We start from the raw sequence: 19754 nt of genomic DNA, 5'->3' as shown, positions 1-19754 counted from the left end.
TTAATGCATTTAATGCATAATAGCAGGCATTCAAACAAAGGGGGTTTGACTTATTTACTATAGTTGTAATTAGTGACTTCAACCCCTGAACATCCCGCATATTTGCACCTTAATCATAACTATAGGCCTTTTTGGCCACTGTCTATTATTAAAGCTTATGCTGTCAGGAGGCTGAAATCTGCAAAAACAAAAACTTGTCAGAGATTGTTTTGAACTACGAGGGACAGAATGTGGTGTTCATCAGGGAAGTATTTAATTTTTCATTATGACAGATACACTTTATCCTTTGGTGGTAACTATGTGGATGATGTGTTCTGTCAGGGGCTCTTGGCTGGGGTAATGCCTCTGTTTGAACTCTAATACTACCCATAGTGGCAGGGCACCTCCGACAACGGTTTGCTTCTAACATTGTGGCTACAGCTTTCGCCAGCAATTCCCTGTGCACAAAGCAATGCTAAGAACATTTTGTGAGGTGAGGTTGTTATGGTAGCATTTTAAGGCTTGTGTGGTTTATATTGAGTCTTCAGCAATCATATGAGTGAAATTTTGGGGAGTGCGTCGGCCTTGTTCTCCTTTCAACATCCAACACTACCTTAGCATGTCAAATGTTTAAACAATCTCTATACAGATATGCTTTCAGATGCCAACATGTTCCGAATAATACTGTGTTTTGTCCAGTTATAGGACTCCTAGTATGTGCTTGGCATGCCATTCTGCTATCTCTTAAAGTCCTTGTAAGTGACAGAAATAGAGTAAAACTGTGACTGGCATTGTTAAAATATTTAATTTGTTGTAATCACTAAAAGGCAAGAACACACACTCTAATTTCGATTGAAAATTGTGGGAATCTGATGTGTACCTGTATAGCAATGGCTCATTTCAACGCCCGGTCAAGTGTTTTTATTTTACAGACATTCAAGACATTAGCAGTGTACACGGTAGGCAAAGAATAATTGGTTTCATAATTTAGAAATCTATAAACTAAAATGATAGAAATTTCACGAGACAGCATCACTGCCAAAGCCATTTTTATTGCTATTTATAATGACTACATTGCATTGGATAGCCCCAATGAGTCAAAATTTAAGAGCTACAGGAAATGAGTTTCTGACACATTTTACAGCTTAATGTACCGTTCAGAGTGTAAAGATCTGTGAAGCAGAACAGAGACAAAAATCAGCAGGTAATAAGTTAATATTGCTCATAATGCTCACCATTTAGTCGAAGTTAGGAAGACAGTTTGCAAACATATAAAAAGCCAGTTTAAAGCAAACTGAACAGCAATGGACTCACAGTGACTAACAGAAAGAAAATTGAGAAATGCAACAAAACATCCCCCGCGGCATAAAAAAATCCTCGACAAAATATTGCCAAAATGCTAACCTGGTCTGCGTACCATACAAAGCACTGTGCTATATCGCTTTTCTAATAGGACACCTAGGCAACCACGAGTTCTTTCTTGATAAAACTGTATAAAATTGTTTTCATAGTATCAATCTGAAAAAGAGTGGTGAGTGGCACATGAATACAAATTATCACTATATAATTACAACATTTACAAGTCAGGAAAATATGTCAGACATAGACATAGTAGTAGCTAGCATAGTAATGTAGCTTCTGAAAACGATGTAAATCTATCGCAACGTCATCTTGAAAAATGTCCTCAAAAAGGCACAGACAGAAGAAAAAGGTGAACCATGCAAAAGGAAACAAAGTCTTTTTTTTGTGCAAGGAAGCAAAACTCAAGTTAAGAATAATTACATAATACAGCAGATTGAAATTGTTTCCCCCTCTCTAAAACAATGCCCTCATTACAGTACTGACTACTGTACATGTGTATCACAACGCATATTAACCTATGACAGAGATTTGAAGTCAGAAAGCCTTTTTTGGGCTGAAATTGAAATATCCAGTCATACATTCATGATATTTACAGTATTAGAGCGTTTCAGAGAGTTATCTGGGTGTTAAAAAAAACAATCAGCAACCTGTAGGCTTCGATGAGATTGCTAATCCAGTCGTTTGTACCAAAAAGTCAGTCTCCTGTGCATGATCACATACAATATCTGAGATGATTTCACTGAGCTTTGAGAGATGATTCAGTAAACCATGTTACAATGGCTACCAGTCACTTCCACACAAATCCACCACTCGTCCTGTACATTCATATCCTTACATTTCTGTGCAACATCGTTGGATCTATTGCTAGCAGTGGTGGACCTTTTTCAAGATCGTGCATTGCTAGCAGATGGCAGCCATGGAAATTACAGTTTAAAGACACTCCTTGGTTGCAGCTTCTGCTCCGTAAAGTGACAATCGACTGCTCACCAGCACCAACTAAGGGCCACTTCTCAGTGAAAGAATATTCACTATTGGACTGATTGACACTGCAAGGTTACTGGAAGACATGTTCTCAAGAAAAATCACCTTTGATTCGCCATTTACAACTTCACCAATACCCTCCTTTGCTACCATACATGGGCCCATCACCTGAGTACCCAACTCGGCTCATTCCGATTCAAAATTTCCTGCTTCCCTTCTAATTATAGGGGTTCTCACTGTTTCATTCTCTCTGATCACTTGCCACTGTCTTCTCTTAAAACGTACCTGTCCAAACACGTCATCAACGTGCACTGTTCGGAGAACACCTATATGACAAGAGGACAAAAGCTGGGCAGTTTACCGATCAGGCAACACTCGACTGGTTTTGCCTTCATGCCTCTGAGAGTCGGGTTAACAGTCTCGCTGCCAACTTGCTTGTCTGCCTCATGACTGATTCTCTCTATATCACACCAAACTGTTTGTCTGTGGATAAAGCAGCTAATATTACACCAGGATGCAGTAGAATCCACGTCAGGCTTGTGACATGTTCCAGTTTTATGTTTTAGGTACGTGTCCAGTGTTCTACACCAAGAACATGTTGAGTGCAACACCAGTTCAAAGTTGTGACAGTAGCTACAGTTCACAGCATCGACAGCGAATAAAAAACAGAGCAGGGTAGGAGCTGAAGACTCACAGTAGTTTGACCTACAGCCAGAGAGCAAAAACTTGTTGAAAAAAAAATCTCCCTTTAGCTCAGTGCAGAAGTTCTTCTTTTCCCTGCCACAAACAGCAGGGGGCGACGTGTGTCTATTTATATGTTCCAGGTTCCAAGACTGGCTCTGGTTCTCTCTGCATTCCTGTACAGATTCCTAACCCCAGTGTGCAGGTTCTCATCAAACAACTGGAATGATAATTTTCCTGAAACCGGGAAATGTTCTCATTCCAGTTGAGTCACTGCTAGTTCTTAATCTCCAGGATGGAGGGGTTGTGGTCCAGAATGGACAGGATGATTTTGTCCATGTACTGTCGCAGTCGTATGTTGATTTCTTCCTGCTCCTTCAGGGCTTCCATTAGCTGAGGGGAAAAATAGAGGAGACGTACGTCAAACACATTTTCTTCTCAGTTTGTCAAACAAGGTGAACTAATCTGACCAGTTTAAAAAAGTTAAAGTTAAAGCATTATAACAAAATAATTTCTTAGTTTTACTGTGGAACCGTTGTTAAAGCAAAAGCTGGGCGACTGTTGCTCAGGGGTAGAGCCAGCATCGAGTTTAATCTAAGATTTATGCTGAAACGGTGACAAAATGCTCATCTTGGCAGAAATCTTTTATGTTTTAAAACCCTTTTTTCAAAAACACCTGTGTACATGTGTACTGGGCCAGCTTACTGTGACAGGAGTAAAGAGGCAAGAAAATACTCACAGTTAAGAAGGTTGAATCAGATAATTTTTGACTATTTATTCAAAAGAGCTGGCAATTAATTTCACAGATGACTTCTAATCAGTTAATCATGCAACTCTAATCAAAATGGTTGCCAGTTATTTTCAGCCTAATTGATTAATTGTAATTCTAATACTGCTATGCAGTAGTTACAGATCTATCGTGTTGAGTTATTTCATTTTAACCACTGATAGCCTATTTCCATAGTATTTGTTTACATGCGAGATAGAGCCTTGGTGTCGCTCCATATCATGCATATTTGATTTAAATCTACAGTATTCAAATATGTAGAATGCTGCTCTGCTGTGGCAAGTCCTACAGATACAGTTCTGCTGTAACTACTGCGTGTGCTTGTACCTGGTCTCTGGAGGCGTTATCTATCTCTGCAGCTAGAGACTGGGCCTTGGTCTGTGTGGCAAACAGGGTCTTGGCTTCATACAGACTGAGGCTGAGGATCTGACCATTGAGCTCATCGTTCTGCTCCCTCAGCTTCTGGTTCTCCTGAAATACAGAATCAGGGTGGGAGGTAGAGGAGAGGGACGTAGGATGAGAATGAGATAAGTATCTGGACCACACAAGTGTATCTGGAGTGATGATGATACATAGATATTTAAAAAAAAAAAAAAAAAAAAAAAAAAAATGGCCGCTACTCAAGCCTCACTCAACCCACACGGGAAAAAAAAAAACACACTGCACCTCATCCAGCAGCAAACAGAGCATCTATTTTGGCAACACCTACAGGACATCACATGGGTTATACGTGTTACAGAACAAACTGCTCCCCTGCTTTGTCTGGTGTGTTATGAAAGCTCCATGATGAAGTTGCCTTTGAGTGCTGACACGAGGTCAGTCTGCTTTTCCCCTTGTTCTATCCTGAACCATTAGTGAGGGGACTGCAGCACTGACCCCGATGCAGTTCACACTACTCCATTGTGATTAGTGGTTAATCGGGAGGTCAAAGATCACAGAAGCAATTTTACCATCAGACCAGGACGGAGCCGAGCCCCAGATAACACCAGGTGCTGGAATTCAGGGGGGAGAAAGTCCTGGGACACAAATCGCTGGACACACACACATACAGACATTTACAGAGGTGCACAGGCAGGCATAAGATAGTGAGCTTAATCCTGATGGATGTCACAGCGCAAATTAGAGCGGCCTCTGAATCTGAAACTGCAGGAAGTAGCTCAGAGTAGGAAGTTGATATATTGAGAGAGAAGGAAGTATCAGAAGATTAAAGCTGGTATAAAACCATTATCATCGCTCCCAGTCTTGGTTGCCTGAAGTGAGTGTGACGAGTGCAGTGCGAGCTTGCAGGAGGACATGGACATTATCATTTCAGTCCCCGACAAGATATACACACACTGTGCAAATCAGCAATTCTGACTGACTGTCTATGCAGAGGCTTACAGAGTTAATTCAAGGCTCGGTGGTTTTAGTAACCTCACATTTTCTTCAGCCTATTCTATCAGCTAAGGAAGCATAATATCTTATGCATATCATCACATGTTCTGAAAATGACAGACTCCTATATAATTACTTGAGGATTTTTCAAGTCTTATCAGAGAGGACATCTGAAAACAGGTCTCATCTAACCCCTTATCCTTACTTTGCACCAGATCTGTGCACTTGGCAGGGGTGTAAACAGAGCATTGTCATGAGTCTCTAACTGTGTGAGGCAGATGTATCTGCATATAGATATACTAACAACTACTGAAACAAATGTACTCCGCACCTACTGTCAGAAACTGTAATGAAGCTGAGGGACAGTTCATCCTAAAATCAACCTTGCTGTCAGCAGTTTGATGTAGACACTATTCTTTTCATACCAAACTACACCTTCCAACCTTTCTTTATTTATTATGTACTTTTTCAGCTCTGCGATCTCCACAGTGCCATCTAGTTGCCTTACAGTATATTAAAGAGACGGCAGGGATCTCAACTGCTGATATCTCCCAAACTAGGCAACTCACATCAAAACAATCTTAATGGATAATAGCCCAACAGGAAAGATTTAAAAAAAGTATGTATTTTTAATCTTGGGGTGAATTGTTACTTTTAAGTGGATCTTCCGGTAAGAGGAGGAGCCAATGTGACTGGGATCATTACCATCCCCTTTCCCCACTGGTGATGTGTGATAATATGGTATGCCTAAAACCGCCCTGTTAGGTCTGTAGCCACAAAACTAATGTTCCTCTGGCATTATTTAAACCAATTTATTATGTTAAATTAAAACAATTACACTTCCTGTAAGAGCAAAATTAAGTGCACTGAGTCCTGCGGGGATACATATAAATCTATTACGTATCATCTGATCCATCTGAATCATTCTGCAGGCGTGTCCTCCCTGGTTATAATATAAAAAGTGTAAATGTATTGTGTTGCTGTGCCGCAACTGTGCACTCTGTTTGGCCATTATGTGTGAGGAAGTAATTGTTTCTCGAAATAATGCAGGGATTAGCTGAATTTGCATTTGTATTACAATCAAGTTGCACATTGCTAAAGAGACTGTCAGACTGTAGCATGATGGTCAGTCAAACATATAAACTGGTAAAAAAAAAAAGACAATGATAAACACACTTTCGAAATCACATTTGGAAAGCAAGTTCTTCGTGTTTAAAATAAATAAAAATAACTTCAGTCTGTGAGGTTATAATTATGTAGTATTTACAAAAGTACAGTGCATCCAAACCAAAGCACAGAAATCCCTGTTCACTGTAAAAAAAACAAAACAAAACCCTCTGATGAAGTCTTATGCTTAGGTGCTGGTGAAAATCCGTTCATTTCTCATGTATGGTGGGCTCATTGCAGACTAGCTGTGCAAACACCAGATTTGAGAAAGCTCTCCATCAGGTGGCATGTTGCTTCTTGAAAACTAAAGTCAAAGCGTTTTATAATCATTCCTGCATCTTAATGCATACCCATTTGCTACATTACTTTCTGAGCAATGCACAACAAAGACATGAACCTTTAATCAGTACCTGCTTGAGCCGCTTGACCTCGTGCTCCAGCTCCACCTCCCTGGTCCTGGTGTTGAAGTCCGCCAGCCCTGATGAAGAGCTGCCGCTGCGGCCAGGCCTCTCCGTCTCCAGCTTGAAGAGCTGCAAATGCTCCAATTCTCGACGCAAGTCCTCTATCAGCTACCAAGAGACAGAACAGATGAACATTATGTAAGGCCAATGCAGTATTTTGTAAGTGTGGGTGTACGAGCAGTGCATGATGCAGTGTGAGAGAGAGTGAAAGAGAGGAAACAGAGTGAGCAGTAGAGCAAACAACCCACTCTGTGTGTGTGTGTGTGTGTGTGTGTGTGTGTGTGTGTGTGTTTGATTACATAAAATCAAAATCAGTCCCTCCCACCTCCTGCATTTCTTCCTTCTCTTTCTGGAACTGGTATCTGTTCTGTCTCAGTTTGTCCATCATTTTCCTGTAGAGGTCCATCTCATCCTTTAGCCGCAAACTGGTGTCTTCCAGCTTGTCTGTCATCCTCTGTTTCTCCTGAGGAAGGACAGACACACACCCTCAGTATAACACACCCCATTAAACTTGTTTGCTGTGTTTCTGAAAATGTAACATGTCATTTCGGTTCCTGCCTCAGTGTTACTTCCCCGTCCTGAACTTGCCTGTATTCACCACGTGTGCTCATTGCTTTCCAGCTATTTCTACTGTTAGTATTCATGGACTTTGTCTACTCCCTGCGTAGAATTGTTTGCTTATTCTGGACTGCCTTTCTATTAATGACTGCCCGTGGTTTTGAGCAAATATCTTGTTTTTTAAAAAAATTTTTTAAACCTTAGTCTCAGATCCATTACAAATGTAGCATACAGTTAAAAGATGAAGGTAGTGTGCATTATGTGTTTCATTAACGTCAAAACAGACAAGCCTATACTGTATACACTCACTTCTGACATAGACTTTATACTTACAGTGTTTAATCAAACTTTGAGAACCCATAGAGACGTACACACGTGTCTACATTGATAGACACATTTGTATTATTTACTATAAACAAAGATTTGGCACTTTTATTCAAGTATTTGAATTTAGAGTTACATTTTCTATTTTCAGTCACTCTTTTCCTCGCACATTTTTTCTTTAAGCACGAGCTAGAGCTGACAACTATCTGGTTTGGTCTCATTAACATAGTTAATGTCTCAAAATAGAGGTGTGCATCATCACCCCAAGGCTGTTTCTAACACCTCATATTGTAAATAATATGAATCTTAGTGTGTGTGTATACACATGTAGAACAGTATTTGACTACTAAAGAAACATTCAGGAACAAGGGGTCTGTGTTGACAATTGTGAAATGTGAAAAATTACATAAGACCCTGTTTATTAGAAAGAGAAGATAATAAGATGAGCAACTGATTTAGCATTGTACTAGCGCATAATTAATAAGGCTATATACGTAAATAGAATAGAACCTGGAGCCAAAAAAGTTGTTGTGTATAATCAATGGTGTTCCCCTATGAAAGTTAAAATAAGGCCAGATTAAAGAAAACAAACAGGATAAAAGACAGCAAATATACAAACATGACTTACCTCATCCAGTTTCTCTGTCTGTGATTTGAGTCTGCACATGTTCATAGAAATGTCACTGTTCTCGTCCTCCAGTTGTCGAACTCTAAAAACACAAAATCCTGTATGTCAGTTGACTTTTACTTTTTTTACTTTGACTAGTGACTGAGTTTGGCTCAGAGTCAGCTAAGGCGCCTGCACTACATGCTGCAGCTCCATGGGCAACAAACTAACCCCTGGAGGAATCTCAGTTTAGCATACAGTTTGACATTCTGCATTTTCTCTTAAACAGGCAGTCAATGTCCATATCCAGGGCATTTAAACAGCACTGTCAAGTCCAGTTTCTCTACATCCAAAACCCCAAATCTAAACTACATATTAGCATCAGAATATACACTTCCAATCCGTTACAATCGTACACAAACAAAAGATCATTTGTGTGTTTCTCACCGGTTGGTCAGCAGCTCTATCTGTGTGTTCTTGTCCCTCTCCATCTTGCTGTAGGCCTCTCGATGTCGTCTCAACTCCTCCTGCACACTTTGTTCTGCTCGCGTCTCCTGGTCTTTAAGCTGCTCCTCCAGCTCATTAACCCTGGGGCGATCAACACATCACACAAGACTGTGTGTTACTTTCTGAAACAGTAAATTCCAAATGACTGTTACATTCTGTTGCATAAGGTCTGCAAGATGTGTGGTGTTGACCTTTCAACAATGAGAAGTTAGACAGATGATCTGTATGAAATGGTACTGGTCCCTTCATTTATTTGTTCTACAGCACATCTTTTGTTTCAGAACCCCAGCTTTCTGACTCTACCTGTGCACTAGTTGTGTGTTTTCCTGCTTCAGCTTGGACTTGAGATCACCGTTCATCAGAATCTCATTCTCCAGTTCTGCCACTTTCTTCTCCAGATAGCTCACCTGATAAAAACAAAGTACAAAATACCACGATTTACACCATATATATATATAATTAAATCTGGAAATATTAAATTAGGCCAAAATAAAGCTAGTCTATAGTTGAAAGACACTAAACCACAATACTTTCAATACTTCCTACAAGTACTTATGCAGTTCCCAAGTTCTTAAAGACATTTAAATGATAACCATATTCCTTGAATTTGCATATGCAAGAGGAATCCCAACAGGGCTCATCCTATGAATTAGCATTCTCAGCCTAAGCTGTGCATCCACCAGGAACAGCTCCTCTCTTTCCTCTCTGTGATAGCAGAGCGTATAAAATGCTGAAGGTGAGAGTTATTTAATCTTAATTAGTAATTAGTATCCTCAAAGAAACAGGAAAGGCTATTTCTACTTCCCACAAGCATTTGTTCAGTGTGTAAAAGAGGTTAGTTAAATAAAGGTCCGTTGACGCAGATCAACATACAGACACACAGACACATTCGTACCTTCTCATTTATGTCGATGTCGCAGGAGTCGATGCTGTCTCTGAAAAGGTCCTCTGTGCTGCCGTTACTGCTGCTCAAGTTGCTGTTGTGAAGCAGCTGCCTGTTCAAACACACACAGAGACACACACAAACTTAAAGAATCTGCTGGGAATAGATCCAGGTGAGGACCAGCTGCTTCTCTGCCAGTTTGCATATATATCTATATACGTGCGTGCGTATGTGAGAGAGGAAGGAAAAGTGTACTCTATCCTGCAGTGATGTAGATGATATAGGACTGTAAGGACAGAGCCAAGCAGAGAGGCTGCTGCAAACAGAATTAAAATTAGTACTGTGTCACACAATAGAGTGTGATACGTCTAACCCCTTTTACACTGATGGAATAACTTGAGAACAGGAAGCTTGTCCATTATTGAGATTAGCAATATGGAGAGGAGATGAGAGGAGAGAAGAGGAGAGGAGAGGAGAGGAGAGGAGAGGAGAGGAGAGGAGAGGAGAGGAGAGGAGAGAAGAGGAGAGGAGAGGAGAGGAGAGGAGAGAAGAGGAGAGGAGAGGAGAGGAGAGGAGAGGAGAGGAGAGGAGAACAGAACATGGTTGCCACACCTTCTTGAATATCAAATTCAAAAAGTCATCAACACTTTTCAGGCCAAATTCTATAGAATTCAGCATAGTTTGAGACACCCATCAAGGTTAATTAATGTTTTAACACTGAGAGTCTTTATAATGAGCAATTACACTCATTCACACCTCAAGGACGCCTTGACATGCAGCTCGGCTCTGCCCGGAGCTGGGATTTGAACCAGTGACCTTATGATCAATAGCCGACCCACTCTACCCGCTGAGCTACAGCCGCCCCATGTTTTAAACATATCATTAAAAACTTCTAGAACCCTAATGTGTCATACACAACACACCATAAAAAGGGCATACTAATCATGTAGCAGGCATGCAGAATACCCACTCAACGTGAAGAAGCTCTGCTAAAGGCACACTGTAACTGTTTTTAACTAAATAAAACCCATTTTTAACACCAAGGGGGGTGGGGGGGGGGGAGAGGGGAGGAGAGGAGAGCAGAAAGAAAGCTGTAAAGTTGAAGAAGTAATCACATGAGACAGAGAGGACAGTGGAAGGAACATGGGGAGAGAGCCAAACCTAATATTGAGTACATAGATCAGGTCTGACAGGCCATTTTCACTCTGTCACTATAACTCAGTTCGTGTGGGCTGAAATAGAACAAAAGCTTGGATACAAAACATTTCACCCAGTACAGACCAACAGGCCGTGAAGATGGATACATGGCTGGAAAAGCTGATGTCCAAATTCAACTATTAAACTAAAGATTTTCCATCATGAGATCACTTCCAGCCAGACCTTAGTCAGTAATTAACTAGTTGGTCGGGAGGCTGACTGATAAGGAGGCAGCAACTAATCTTGCTGTTAGTGTCCTCATGTCAACAAATAGAGCAAACACGTGCGGCACAGGCACAAACGCACACACAGTACAAGCGAATGACCTTCAAGGTAGACACACACACAGAAGCACACTTAAGACTCACACACTCACACAGGTAAGAGGCCTACCTGCCAAACGCAGTGCTGGAGATTTTCCTGTTGGGGCTAGAAAAAGAAAGAGCAAAGAAAACAAAAGACATTTTTATTACAGCGAATTGACATGGATATGTCTAGACTCACACCAGTGCACTGGAAAATAACTGCTGACGGCAATTAAGATTTAGGCTGTATAGTGTGGCAGACACGTAGCAAAGAGAGCGAAAGAAACACAGAAGGACACAGCAGTGATAACACAATTTAACTCCTGGTTCAGTGAGCGGGGGTTTCTGTCAGCTCAGCAGCTGTCTCAGGGGGACAAAAGCCCAAAGGCTCTTTCAGTCTGACATGTGTCACTGTGCTGGATTTCACACTGGATTTACAGAAATGAGGGGTTATACTGCAGGTTCACACATGGGACAGCTAAATTAATACAGTATAGAATATACAGAGTCTGCGCAGGTTTCTTTCTATTGTGTCAACCCATATTTGATTGGTGGAAATGTTTTTAGGGGTTATACCTTTCATGATAACAACTTTCTGACAATATTAATGTCATTTTCTGAGATTACTTGTGCTGTCCACCTGTCTTTGCTGCATTTGCATTCAAAAACAAACTAATTAAAATAGATGCCTTTAATTTATGTCACTTTGCACTCTGAGTTGGTGCTACCGATCAATCAATAACATTCCTTTTTCTTTCTCTATGCCCTATTTTAAAATGAACCAAACTCCACCCACTGTTTTATGTGTTTATTACCTGTGCTTCACTGTGGCCAGTTTAATTAGATTAATTGTGTTTGCATTCATAAGTGATCCTATAAATATTGTATGGTTAATACCTACTTATTGCTCCACTGAAAAAGCTCTTTCCTCTGAATCCATTAGTCTTGCTTAAAATCCTTAACTCCTTGGAATAATCTATAAGGTGCCTTGCTTTTAGGCAGTTTCATATTTATCCACAACCTGTTGCCCATGCCTCATATAAATCCTCCTTCCTCATTAGAATCCGTTCTCCCCACCACTCAATGTCTTTCTCTCATTCTTTCTCTTTCCATTCTCTAACTCTTTCTTTCTTTCTTTCTTTCTTTCTTTCTTTCTTTCTGCACATCTCTGATTCATTATTCATAAGGAAAAGCATGGGTCTAATCACGAGAGGCATGCTGGATTATTTCTCTGGGGAGAAATCCTGCTGAGTCAGCAGAGAGACTCAATCCATGTAACAAAGAAATAAAGCGACTCCACCATTCACGCTACAGTCAAGCACATTGTTCTACAACATATATCCTTCTGAAATGACTCTGTGCGTGCTTGTATGTGAACTTGTGTTTGCCCAGTGGACAGTAGAGCTATTACTGGTCACCACGGATTATGTTTCCAATAATAGATTCCCTATCACAATGGTAGATGAGGTAAGCACAGGAGTACCAGCCTTATATAACAATCAGTTAGTGTTTGTGTAGGAGGGACACTTAAAAAACTCCCCTGTAACAATACTACATCATTGTTGTTACATATTACGACCATCACCAGTTTGCAGCACAAGTGGACCAGTACCCTTTAATTCTCACTGTGTGTATTCTGTATAAACACATTATAGCTGACAGCGTGGTGCAACACTGTGGTGTATAGTTCCTGTCATGGGTTAGGGTTAGATTTGCTTTACAAACTGCACCATCTTTTGCCTTCGGTACCTTCAGTATACATCTATAATTATGTCAGTGTTTTCCATCCATAATTTAGTTATAATACTTCACTTTTCACAATTTACTTGTATATATCTTGTTATTATTTTACCATCTGCTTTTGTATACAGTGTTTTTAACGCACACCTAATATCATGCAACCCAACTTTAGCTTGTTGTTAACTGTTCAGGTAGCTAATGGTTGAGATAACTGTAGCCTTATAGCCTACTGTAGAGTTGGCACTGGAAAAATGATCTGCAGTTTATAAAGTGGCAATACATCATACTACAATGTGCACTGTTTGTAAGGATAACTTGCATTTTAGTGGGGGTAGATATTGTGTCATACTGTTGTGTATGTGTCTTACCTGTTAGCCTTGAGGTTTTTGAGGCGAGCCTCCAGATCATTGAGCAGGTTGACCTTTTTGCTGCACTGGGAACAGTAGACATCCATCATTTCCCCAGTGTAATGCTGACGCACCTTACGAGGAGTCTGGCCTGCACTGTGAACACACACACACATACACACAAGGAGAAGTCATCTTACATTGAACTACTTCTGATTACTTGTGCAGGTGTAAACATTTGGCCATTTTTGTGTGTAGGGAATAAAAGGCTGACATAAAACAATGCCGCCCGTGCCAAGACACCTAGAACACTGATCTAGCTGTCCTTTAAATAACGGCAATAAAAACACTGAGAGAGACAGAGAGATGTGAAAAGTTGAGAAGGAGAGAAGAAAAAACATCAGATTATCTACATTTCCTGGGACAAAACTTTTGCAACACAGGAGCTCAGTGGGAACTCATAACACTTAATACTTAAATCTATAAATATAACTTCCAGTCTCCACTTAGTTTATTGTGTTACAGTATATTGGTAGAGGAGCTGTGTTGTCAGAGTACTATAATTTCTAACTTTGATACAGTACCTTCATAATTGAAGTGTAAATAAATAAGTGCCGGCACTCTTAGTGCAGGGATCTATCCTACTAAACTGCTCTTTGCTAATCACAGATAGAACTGATCTCTATAATAACCTTGTGGATTTATTACATGTAGCGTTTTATGTGTTCCCAGAAAAGCAGGACGTAGCTTCCTCTTCACCAGTGAAATCAAAATGACCTGATACTGTGATGATCTGCAGGGAGGGATTTTGTGATATGAAGAGGGCGGAAAAGAATATCTGGCTTGTGGGAACTGCTTGTTCAGTACCGGCCTCCTTAAAGCACTGGTATCAATATATACATATTTACTACTAAAAGGTAGCAACACTCAAAGCAAGACAGCAAAACAATTACCTTATTACCAAACTTTCAAGGTTTTAAGAGACACACCTTGATTGTTATAGAGCTTACTAGCCTCTCCCAGCTCACTGTTCATGTAAGTCGACACAGTTCCAACACTTTTGAGTTTTTAAATCTCAACCGCAGAATCTCCAATAATGTTTGCTTTGAGAGGCACCTTTCACCCACTTTGTACTGTAGTTTTTCAAACTTCTTTCCCATGCTGAGTTTTCTGAGACTTCTTGTAAATCTGGGCCTCATTTGGAATTTAAATCTCCATGCCAACTCCATTTGGTGAGTTTTATCTGCTTGGTATGCGTGGAAGGAGCATGGAGCAGTATTGCCAGTCTATCAGCCAGGAGACTTAATCCCATTAAACACAGACCTTTGATGAATATTAATGTGGCCTTAAGGGCAAAAACTCCTTAGCTACACTTTTACAGTCAAGACTCAGAATAATATGAGTCAGGTAAGGATTCAGAGAGGAGCATCAAGTCCATGTTTAATAGAGGTAAAGCTACATAAATCTGGTCAATGTCCTTATGATGACTTAACATGAGTTAGCAGCACGGTGGTTCCCGACCTATGGTCGGCTTGATAGCACCTCTGCTCCTGTTCCCAGAAAATGTATGTTTCAAGAATAGTGTAGGAAAAATCCAGAAATAATAAGATTATTTTGATGCCTAAGAATCTTACACAATATAAATGATCAAAGAGTTCAATGAGGAAGCTTCAGTAAGGTATAATACATTTTTTGTCAGTTCTTTTGTCAATACAATGTTAGAGTTCATTGCTGATAACACAATCACACTTTTATTCCAGTACCTACTAGGGTCCCACTCTGCATTCAAACACGAAGACATGTTTGTTTGTCTGTCTCTCTCTCACCTAGAGGGAACAGATGAGCCGAGGTCGGAGTATCCGTTGGTGCGAATTTCGTCGTCTGGGCAGGGGCTGCTGGGAATGTAGTCCGGTTCCTCCCCTTCTCCGTAGTCCTCAAACTGCTCCTCGTTCAGAGAAGCAGAGGAACGCGTCGATAAGTCGGAGGTCACTGAGATGCTGGTCTGACCACACCTAAGGAAAAAGCGGAGGCGGACGGTGTTATACGTACATACACTCTGCACTCGTTAGAAAAAAATCTTCCTTTTGAGTGTCACCCCATAAGACATTTTAATTTATGAGAAATTAACAATGACACATGACATTAAGGAGCTTTTAATTCAGTATGTAAGATGCATTTCCCCTCAAATACTTCTAGACTAGACTGACACAGGTACATTCAAACTTTGGCTTTCATTTAAGTCAGTAATAAAAGGTTGAACAGGTCTTACTTCTCCCCGGGGAAAAACAGATCCCCCAGTACGTCCTCTTTGTCTCCCGGTCTGATCAGGCCTTCGGAGGTGTCCGACCCTTGGGTGCTTTCCACAGCACTGTCTCTGTCTGATTCCCTCTCCCTGCCCTCGTCTGCCACCTCCTCCTCTGGCTCCTCCACCTCTCCTGGGAACAGCTGGCACTCAGGGACGGGGTCAGGATCAACCCGTGTGCACATGATGACCGGACAGACCGGCTCCTCCTCGACACCCTGGGGGAGGAGAGGACGAAGGACAGAAAATGGTGTATTAATGAGTATGTTTACAAACAACTTTACAAACACTGACCTGTAAAAACAAAAACATCTCAGAGCTCGACTTTCGGCTATTAAGGGATCAAAGTAACATTGCCAAAATCCTTTTCAGTGAAATCCTTGGTGCTGCCATGAATCCATTTGTTTTCAAGAATATGCTCCTTTTAATGTTAGATCCTGCCACCAGTTTAAACAGGAGCTGCTAGCAGCTGAAGTAGCATGACTTATTATGGTGCATATTCACCAAAATGTAAAGGAATACAGAGTGAAACCATGCATGTTCACATGATGAGAGTACAGCCTGACAAAAAGGTCACACTGTGATGTATGATATATACCTTGATTATCAACTAATCCATTATTCATTTCCTGAGTGATTACACGCCCCCTTCCGAACATCACAACACAGAGTTCAACCATCAGTGCAGACATAGCAAAATGAAATGACAGAAAACAGACACAGTGGGAAACTCTAATGGGGAGAAATTGGTGTTAGAAAAAAAGGAAACAAAGGCAGAGGGGCTGCAGGGTCTCTGCAGATACAAGCTGCAGAGACCCTGCAGCCCCTCTGCCTTTGTTTCCTTTTTTTCTCAATTTGTTGTGGAATGCTTTACCAACCCATGCTGTTGGTATCTGATGGGCTGGGACTGCGATTCAACCAACTAAGGTAACGAACATCTTGGCCAAATTCTCACATTATGGCCAAATTCTCCTGAATCCTACCTTTAAGTTAAGGATTCAGGACATTCAGGGTTTTGGACAATGAAATATTATTATAAAGCGGAGGAGTGAAAACCATTGTGTCCTTCAACAACAACCAACCATGTAGTGATTCTGCCTTTAGCCTGTAAATAAAGAGAATCAAACTAAAGGAAATGCAGCCAACAGTTCAAGATTTCACAGTGTTTAAAGTGTGAAGAAACATTTTAATCCTTCCTAAGTACACTGCAATATCTTGCAAATTCATATTTTCAGACAGTGGAAGTCCTATGGAATTCATCAAAAAGGCATTTACTTGTTTTTAGTTGTAAGGAAGCTGTTCACAAATCAAGGTTTCCCATTTAGTAAATTCCTTCACTGTGGGAATGATCTTAAGTTGACAAGTGGGGGTCTAGAGGGCCGAAGGGTGAAAGGGCAACAGGTCAAAGGTCATAAGTCCCGCTCCATTTAGTTTCATTCTTCAGCGGCTCAAATCTGGTCTAACGCAACAGAGAACAAGGACTTTTCTCAGCATGACTGAACAGCTGAGACACGCAGCAGTGTGACGGAGGTGGGCAGGTGAAGCTGAATCAGAGAGGAGAGGCTCATGTGTTGGGTACTGGGCAACAAAAACGTTGAGAAACAGGCACGCATGGTGGTAAGGACAGAGGTGGTGAAGAAGAATAATTACAGAATAGAAGAACACAGCTAACGAGTGTGGAGAAGAAAAGGGGGCACGGGGGAACACAGCCGAGAAGAAATGAAAGAATTATCAAAACAGAGTGGGGCTGAGATTAGACGAGAGTGTGAGAGCTGCAGAAAAGATGTAGGTGAGGCAGAGATAAGAGTCAGGTCGGTATTCGACAACATAACAGTCTAATAAAAGATTTTAATAAGAAAAGATTCAGACAGTTCTCCGTCTCTCTCTCTCTCTCTCTCACACACACACACATACAACTCTGATGTTTCATCCTCAAATCTCCACTGATGCAGAAATCTTCTCTGAACAGTGAATATCTAACCCCATACTAAGAAGTGAAGAATTTAAATAATACAGCATGATTTGTATTTGAACCCATTAAGACCAAATGCAGTGTTGGTGTATTTCTCCCTTCAGAGGCTGATGTCCTGAGTGTGTTTTGGATGATGTTCAAGAAATGATTGAGTAAAAGCATTGTGATTCGTTAAATGACACTAGAGCCAAGGCAATCATTTCCAATTAAAGCCAAAGTCTTCAGCTTTTAATGTCTTTTATGTCCAAAGGCTGAGAAATAAAGGTTTTAGTGAACGCTGACAATTCTGTCAAGTTTTTTTTTTCACAAAACACTTTTTAGTTTTTAGGAGGTACTTTCCATCAATGCCTTAGGTTTTAGATGACATCACCCGATGTCTTTATGAGTTAAAAAAAGGAAAGATTTGGTCTAAAATGTCTTGTGTAGAACTGACAGGTGGAAATGGTGCTGCCTTTATGTGTGGTTGTTTTTAATGTTATTTCCTTTTTTCAACTCAATTTTTCCTCATTACATGCATGTAACTGTTTTAAAAATGTGATTAATAATAAAAACAATACTTACTTCACTTATTTTTGAGTTATTATTTTTCAAGTTGTTTGGACTTTAAAAGTTTGAATGCAAAGTTGTTCTCAAGTGTCAATAATGAATGAGAAAGCAAATAAATTAATGGGCTGAAATAAGCCATTGGACCTTGTTGCTTAATTAGAAAAGGAAGATTGTGCATGCAGTTAAGTTAGTTTGAACCCTCACTGAAATGAATAACACGAAAAAGCTCTCTTGGCCATTTTTCATGACCGATGAGATGGTCTGTAAACTACATCCTTGTGTAATTTGAACGCTGTTGGTAACTGTTCAGAGTAGATTATCTGCTTATATCTGAATTATCTACTGTATTCATATTCATTTACATCCCTCTCCTACATGCAACACACACACACACACACACACACACACACACACACACACACACACACACACACCAAATAAAAAAACTACCAATTCAACTCATAAACTGAGGCTCTATGCTTTAACAAAGAGCCGACATGGGGTCTGGAGCTGAGTCACAGAGAATAAAAAGAAGGGGAAAGGTCTCTTTAGCATTCCTCAGACCAGTCTTTATTTCCCTGCAGCAGAATAAGAAACAGCGAGAGGCAAGAAAACAGGCAGCCCCCCCTCTGTACTGCAGCACAACAATTAAAGAAACTGAACAAGCTAACACAGCAAGGAAGTTTAACACCTGATGTGCTCGTTCTGAGGAGGAAAGTGGAGGAGCTGTTCATGTAGGGCTGGCCCACATAATAGGAACAAGCAAAGTTTGTAGAACTAATCAAAATATGGAACAGAGCCCTTCAACAAGGGTTGAAAGGGTGAGGAATTTTGTTCAAGCATTATGTTTGCTAAACATGTAATAACATCAGATTGTAATATTGGTTGGAAAGGATAATTTCATTGGAAGTCCTGAAATTTTCGAAATATTCTTACACATTTACTTTAAAAAGTCAAGGAAAACAAATACCTCAAAATGACCAACTTTTTAGCTCATACAACTTAAATTGAATGATTGAAATTAGTTTATTGGTTTTGCACTTTTTCAGTAAAGTCAATTTTTAAATTTACAGTGTAGGTGTGCAAAGTTAGTTCCTTCTTTCAAAGTTTTTTATCTTGACACGTCGGACTATTTTTGTATTTTTTTGTCATTTTTATATAGATTGAGTGTGCTGTTGCATCTTGTTCTGTTAAGCACTTTGTGACAGTGTTTTGTGTTATACTGTAAAGTTTATTTGTTTCATCTAGAATAAAAGTCACGTTCAAGTTATTAATTCTCATTAAGTACTGTACCTGTGTTACACAAATACAATATACCCAGTAAAGTATTTATCTAACTGACAGCTCATTTCTAAGTATGTAAAGAGGATAATTTTCCTCTGTTCAGGTGAATGTGTGTCACCTACTCACTCAAGTGTTCAGAAACAGAAACGATGCCTGTTGAGCAGTCAGTCAAAAAGGCGGCGAACAGAAGCACATGTGCCATCATTTAGACGGCCAATTAAAGCCTTTCTGACAGCTTGTGTTTCAGGCAAAGACACCAATAGACCTACAGTGTGTGTGTGTGTGTTTGTTTTGAAACAGAAGTACTTTGCACTCTGACAGTCAGTCTGATGAGAGTAATAAAAATGCTATGATGGAGGGAGGAGCTGTGTGTGTGTTTACAGTCAGCCT

General features: G+C 40.3%; 1 protein-coding gene across 5 annotated transcripts in view; it reads right to left on the bottom strand.

The window, feature by feature from the left end:
• Positions 1-1011: 1011 nt before the first annotated feature.
• The window catches only part of rab11fip4b (RAB11 family interacting protein 4 (class II) b), a 57253-nt gene continuing 38510 nt past the window's right edge, over positions 1012-19754 (bottom strand). For 2 of the 5 annotated variants that reach the window (XM_037108448.1, XM_037108482.1), the window contains 13 exons: positions 15530-15780; positions 15087-15272; positions 13282-13416; positions 11262-11297; positions 9684-9783; positions 9092-9195; positions 8729-8869; positions 8303-8384; positions 7118-7255; positions 6742-6900; positions 4741-4821; positions 4118-4261; positions 1012-3396 (listed from right to left, as the gene is read on the bottom strand). In XM_037108448.1, the coding sequence (XP_036964343.1) occupies positions 3280-3396; positions 4118-4261; positions 4741-4821; positions 6742-6900; positions 7118-7255; positions 8303-8384; positions 8729-8869; positions 9092-9195; positions 9684-9783; positions 11262-11297; positions 13282-13416; positions 15087-15272; positions 15530-15780 (1674 nt within the window). In that variant the 3' untranslated portion in view covers positions 1012-3279. The remainder of the gene's footprint in view (positions 3397-4117; positions 4262-4740; positions 4822-6741; positions 6901-7117; positions 7256-8302; positions 8385-8728; positions 8870-9091; positions 9196-9683; positions 9784-11261; positions 11298-13281; positions 13417-15086; positions 15273-15529; positions 15781-19754) is intronic. The other 3 variants (XM_037108463.1, XM_037108471.1, XM_037108457.1) reach the window with 3 other exon arrangements.

Source organism: Acanthopagrus latus, chromosome 1 (genome assembly GCF_904848185.1).
Source record: "Acanthopagrus latus isolate v.2019 chromosome 1, fAcaLat1.1, whole genome shotgun sequence".
In the NCBI taxonomy this organism is placed as follows: domain Eukaryota; kingdom Metazoa; phylum Chordata; class Actinopteri; order Spariformes; family Sparidae; genus Acanthopagrus; species Acanthopagrus latus.
This window is presented reverse-complemented; position numbering and strand designations above follow the sequence as displayed.